The sequence below is a fragment of the Rhodamnia argentea genome, chromosome 2, assembly GCF_020921035.1.
Source record: "Rhodamnia argentea isolate NSW1041297 chromosome 2, ASM2092103v1, whole genome shotgun sequence".
NCBI lineage: Eukaryota > Viridiplantae > Streptophyta > Magnoliopsida > Myrtales > Myrtaceae > Rhodamnia > Rhodamnia argentea.
The window spans coordinates 332,468-338,633 of record NC_063151.1 but is presented as its reverse complement, the minus strand read 5'-3'; the positions used below and the strand labels follow the sequence as shown (position 1 = coordinate 338,633).

The window sequence follows — 6,166 nt, the reverse complement described above, 5'->3', positions numbered from 1 at the left end:
AAAGAAGGTTATTGAAGAGAATGGGGGTCGAGTACTCGGCAAACCGTTGCTTCATCTTGGCTACGGTTCACAAAGCGCGATAATAGGCGTTCCTCTTCGTCGACCCATGTGATTATGCATCTTCACAAGATCGATGATTCTTCTATGCAATTTCTCATTTTTGTGAATAAAATGGACAAGTGAGATACAAATAATTCAGATTTTGAATGGAAATCCATGTATCGGTTGTAAGTGCAATTTTGAAATTAATCTTACCAAAGTAAGTTTTCAAACAAATTCTTTCACTGAGATACAACTTTATGCAATCTTTAGCCACTGTAAATTGTGATATTTGTTTGAAGAGATGTTATAACTCAGTAACATACTCAGGAAGTCTAACACGTTCAACCAAGGGAAAAGGTGAACCATGATGAATTGAGCAAGCTTTTGCCGTCGACAGTCTTAATTAAATGTCCATATCGATGAAACGCTACCAGTATTAGTATCTCCTCTTGCCTTGCTAACCACTTCTACATTATGTGGTGCAAAGAATTTATGCCTCTTATCTACATTGCGACGAAATTTCTTGCAAGTTGTCAAGTGCTTCCTCTTTGCAGAATACCATTAGCAACAAGGCATTTAAAAATAACCCCACAATGAATGCACTTCCCATTGCTTCTCATCTACGATTCTCAAACAATGGTTTTAGCAATCAAATGTAAATTTCCAATCATAAGGAGGAAGTCGAGAACCAAGTACCTTGTTTGTTGCACTCAAGGTCGCGGATGGCTCTTCCTCACCTTAATCACCAAATGATTCCAATTCTGTGATCGGAGTCATCTCCTCACATCCCACCACCCCCCCTTGACATGTTATCTTGATACATCAACTTCACACATACACAACAATCGCAAAATATGATTAGATTGCATCAAATATCATAGCTGAAACTATAACAGAATGTGTTATTGGTAACAATTGAGGGCAGTCACCTACTATCACATTGAAATCATCAGTTCTAAGCAGATTATTTCCCATGCGAGAAAGCTGTTCACTGGAATCATGCTCACCCCTTGAACTTAGTCTCCCAAATATATGTGGCCTGGGCCACATGCACTTAAGGATCATTCCTAATGTATCAAAACTATGCTTGCTCGAATCTGCAACATTATTCCTTTAGAATCACCTTTTCCCCCTCTTTTAGGAAGGGCATAGATCGACGAGAATCTGCTTGAAACCACCTAAATGATCTACCTGGCATCTGTGCAGCTTCTTCTTTCTTATTATTGTTTTTCTTTGATGATCTATCTCGGCTTCGAGAAATGTTATGATTTGAATGCAGGCCTGTCAAAATTTTGATAAAATTTCAGCATTATTTTTCTCTGTATATATCACATTGGATTGAAACGGCCACCGACGAAAATCGAAATACTGAATCGACCCCTCGAAACCAGAATAAAATCAGATAAGATTAGTGGGACACTAAGAAAGAAGAACAAGGTGCTTGCTACTCTCCCACTTGCAGACAACTTGAGAAAGCAGGAGATAAAAAGATGATTTGATTTTTGAAGGGGAATTTTGTCGACTCCTTTCAAGCACACAAAAAAGAAAAATGCCGATGCCCAATTTGCCGAATGGTTTTCCTGGCCCATCAGATTATTCGGGCCCAGTTAAGGCGACAAAAAGAGTGGGGGAGGGAATTGTAGAAGAAGGTTTAATATTGTTGGTACTAATTCAATCCTAAACATTTTAATTGAATTAATTTAGTCCTAAAATTTTTTATATCGGTACCAACTCAGACTATTCGGCCAATTTAGACAAAAAATCACTAGCGGCCTTACGTAATACGATTGGCGCCGATGTTGATATTTTTTTTTCCTTTTTTTTTTTCTTCACATTCTCTTTTTGTCAATGGGAGGCTGGCCTCTTTTGTGCGAGGGTGAGTCCCAGCGAGACCCCACTCGTCATATTTGGCGTAGCGACCCTAGCTCAGCCCATGGTGACCTCGCTGGTGCTCCCCCCTCAACCTTGCCTAGGCACGGCCTAGTGAGGGCGACCCTCGTCGGGCACGGCGTGGTGACCGACCACTAGCGAGAAAGAAAAGGGAAAAAAAAGAAAAAATAATTTTTTTTGAAAAAATTATAAAAATTATTCACGTCGGTATCGATAATGCCATATAGGATCACCAGCTTTCACGTCAACGATTTTACCTGCCTAAATTAGCCGGATAGACCGAATTGGTACCAATGTGAAAATGTTCGGGACTAAATTATTCCAATTATAATGTTTAAGACCGAATTGGTACCAATGCAATATGTTTATCTTTTTTTATACTTTTTCCGTCCCAAATCTATCGTACGAGATCTAAACTTTTCAATTTTGTCAATTTAATACTAAGCTTTTATGCAAAATTCTAATATCTTTCGGTGTGTCATGTAGAGTGGTCCGCACATATAGCTTTCCTAATCTTTCTGCCACTGGTTGGGGAGTTTTTATTAAGAATAAAGAAGACGAATAAAATCTAATTCATCTTTATGCTAACGGAAGAGCGGATTCAATACCAAGACGACTTTTTTCTCGGGAAGTGCAGCAAGTACCGTAGGAATTTTGGGATATCATGCCCCATGAGTGAATTTAGCAAAAAGTTTTTGGATATTGTGAATTTAATGAAGTTAATTAGCAAAATAGCTTGGTTTTGTTCGGCTGTTGATAACCCTGTTCTTTCTTGACTATACTTATTAAATCCTGTCTATAAGAAGACACGCACGCTTCCAAAAAACCAACACCGCAAGGAGCGCTTTCTACCTCTCGCTTCCCTGTTCATCCCAGACCTACACGCCATGCCGGAAACGGCATCGTACTCCTCCAATCAAGACAACAAGCCCCACGTGGCGGTCCTAGCGAACTCGGGCCTCGGCCACGTCATCCCCCTCCTCGAGTTCTCAAAACGCCTCGTCATCGACCACGGCTTTCGAGTCACCTTCCTCGTCGTCGCCACCATCGACCTGACCCCAGTTCAAGACCAGCTACTAAATGCCCCGGGACTCCCACGTGACCTGCAAGTGCTCGGCCTCCCAGCCGTCGACACCGCCTCCATCGTCCCGGAAGACTCCCGCATCCTCACCCGCATATGCCTCACCGTCGAAGCGAGCCTCAAGAGCCTCAAAGCCATGCTCATTGAGCTGAGCTCCCCGAGGGTGCTAGTTGTAGACTTGTTCTGCACTCAAGCCTTCGACGTGGCTGGCGAGCTCAGCATCCCGACCTTCTCGTTCTTCTCGATGTCGGCCTCGATGCTCGCGTTCTCGTTGTACATGCCGACACTTGACCGCGAGGTGATGGGTGAAATGGTGGACCTGCCCGGGCCGGTCTGGGTCCCCGGGTGCCAGCCGGTCCGACTGGAGGACCTGCTGGACCAGGTGAAGGACCGAAAAAACGAGGAGTACCTGTGGTTCCTGTACCACGTCAGTCGGCTGCCGATGGCAGCGGGGATCATCATAAACACGTGGGAGGGCCTCGAGCCAGGTTCACTCCGGGCGCTGAGGGAGGACTCCTTTTATAGGCAGGTGCCGGTCCCACCGGTCCATGCGATCGGGCCGCTGGTGCACGAGGACGGGGACGCGGAGGGGTTGCGCTCAACAGATGCCGAGTGTCTCGCATGGCTGGACAGGCAACCGGAAGAGTCGGTTGTGTTGGTATCGCTGGGAAGCGGCGGGACGCTGACGAGGGAGCAGCAGGTGGAGATGGCCTGGGGTCTGGAGCTGAGCCAGCAGAGGTTCTTGTGGATCGTACGGAAGCCCACGGATGCCTCTGCCTCCGGTAAGACCGAGAAACTCTTGGGTAACATGACACTATCTGAGTTTCTCGACAAATACAAAATGTTGTATCTATATAAAATTAAACAATAATTCAAGGTGATTCTAAATGTTAAGGTGGGTCTTTCAGTGAATGATCCTGAGTGATCTATCTTTCATCTTGTATACAATCAAAATCCAATTAGAATATGAGGGGAAAGTTGTCCAAAAAACCTTAAACATATTACGCTTTTGCTAATTTAATGTTAAATATTTTAATAGTGCCAATTGAGTCTTAAATATTTTCATATTTTGTCAATTGAGTCCATTTGGCCATCGCATATGTGGACATCGGCCATTCTATATGATACGGCCGACCCATAATTTTTAAATAATTTTTAAAATTTTTTATTTAGCCTTTTTTTTCTTTTTTCTTTTTTGCGGCAAGCAAGGGTCATTGTACCCTTTGCAAGGGCTGTGATGCCCTAGCCTAGATCTGGGTGTGACCATAACAACCGCGGGTGAGGCCATAGCAGCTACGGGTGAGGCCAACCTCACCTAGGTCCGAGCGGGATTGCCTCCCCAAGGGCTGCGATGGCTTCGCGCAGATTGACGCGAGGGTGAGGGCCGCGACCCCCACCGGCCGTCGGCGAGCGTGTGGCGATCCTTGGCCAATAGCCGGGGAGAGCCCAGCTCCCCTGGCCGACCACATTAAAGAAAAAGTAAGTAAGAAAAATAGAAGAATATAAAAACAAATAATTTGAAAAAAATACTAAGATATTATTGGAAATCTCCACGTTAGCGCCGGCTGTTCGTGCCGTGTAGGATGGCTGGCGTCCACGTTAACGATTTGTAGCTAAAATTGGCTTGATGAATTCAATTTGCAAAACATGAAAATGTTTAGGACTTAATTGGCATAATTAAAATATTTAGGACTGAATAGGCTTAGGATTTTTTGTACAATGTCCCCGAAAATGAGTGTTCCTTAAGGCTTCTATGAATGAAGGACTTGATTTGCTCACATAATGTACTTTATTGTAACCAAGAGGTTGCTAATTTTTTTATCCTCCTAATATTATGTTAGATATTCTCTCAATTTCACCATGAAAGAAACTTGGAATATTTCTGCGCGTGTAAAATAGAGACTTACGGTAAACTTTCTTAATACGTTTCTGCTATAATCCAATCAACTAAAACGTTAGCACTTTGTCTCAGCTGCGTTTTTCAATGTGGGGAGTGACGAGGAAGATGATCCGACCAAGTATCTACCACTAGGTTTCCTGGAGAAGACTCGAGAGGTAGGCATGGTGGTGCCCTCTTGGGCCGCCCAGGTGGCCATATTGAGCCACCCCTCGGTCGGAGCATTCCTATCGCATTGTGGCTGGAACTCGTCCATCGAGAGCTTGGCCAAAGGCGTGCCAATGATAGCCTGGCCGCTCTATGCTGAGCAGAGGATGAATGCGGCGATGCTGGCAGAAGACGTCGGGGTCGCCATCAGGCCGTCGGTCGAGGAGGGAGGGAAGGTGGTGGGGAGGAAGGAGATCGAGAGGGTGGTGAGGGCCGTGGTGACGGGAGAAGAAGGGAAGAGAATGAGACGTAGGGCTCGAGAGATTAGGGATAGCTCGGTCGAGAGCTTGAGCCACGGCGGGTCGTCTCAGGCGTCACTCGCTGCTGTGTGTGAAGATTGGAAGACGAAGTCTAGAGGATGTGAGGGAGAGCTCTATGCGGACTGTGCTTCGTAGTATGCACTCGCGTAATGAACTCATAACTTCGGATGTCACATCTTTTGACTCATTTGTACGTGAGATAATAAGATTTCATGTTTGAGAGTTGGGGCCCAATATTCGAAAAAACCTTCAACTTTAGTATTTGTGATAATTATATCAAAAATTATTTTTTTTCTCATAAAAATCCTCCAACTTTTACTTTTGTCCCAATACTACTCCAAACTTTTATTTTTATCCCAATTCTACCGGCATAGTACCAAAAGAATCGTCAACTTTAGCATATGTCCAAATTATATCAAAAACTTCTTTTCACAAAAAGCTTTCAAATTTTACTTTCGTCCCAATTCTACCACCATTAATCTCCCGTCCATAATCATTATTAGTTAATTCTACGAGACATTTCCACGTCGTTATTGAATTATACCTCAGCAAAGCTGACATGAAAAAATTCTCGAACTTCTCTTCTATTGTATACTTCTTACATATTTTCAGGAAATACAGAGTCACTCAAGATGACACGTTTCGTAATTTCTTCGGCATTCAATAGCTCAAAGAACGGCTAGACACCAAGATATTTGAACGAATAATCTAAAATCTCATCATACCTAAAGCCTATTGTTTCTAAATTTCGAAGATTCATTGATAAGTTCGCAAAAAAATTCAAGTCAC

The 6,166-nt window shown here is 43.7% G+C and overlaps 1 protein-coding gene across 1 annotated transcript; it reads left to right on the top strand.

Annotated features, from left to right (window-relative positions):
- The first annotated feature begins 2,758 nt into the window (after positions 1 to 2,758).
- On the top strand, positions 2,759 to 5,603 carry LOC115732392 (anthocyanidin 3-O-glucosyltransferase 5-like). The gene is made up of 2 exons (XM_030663028.2): positions 2,759 to 3,795; positions 4,986 to 5,603. Exons 1-2 carry the CDS (start codon positions 2,820 to 2,822, stop codon positions 5,510 to 5,512), a joined length of 1,503 nt encoding a protein of 500 aa, XP_030518888.2. The 5' UTR covers positions 2,759 to 2,819; the 3' UTR covers positions 5,513 to 5,603.
- Positions 5,604 to 6,166: the final 563 nt, after the last annotated feature.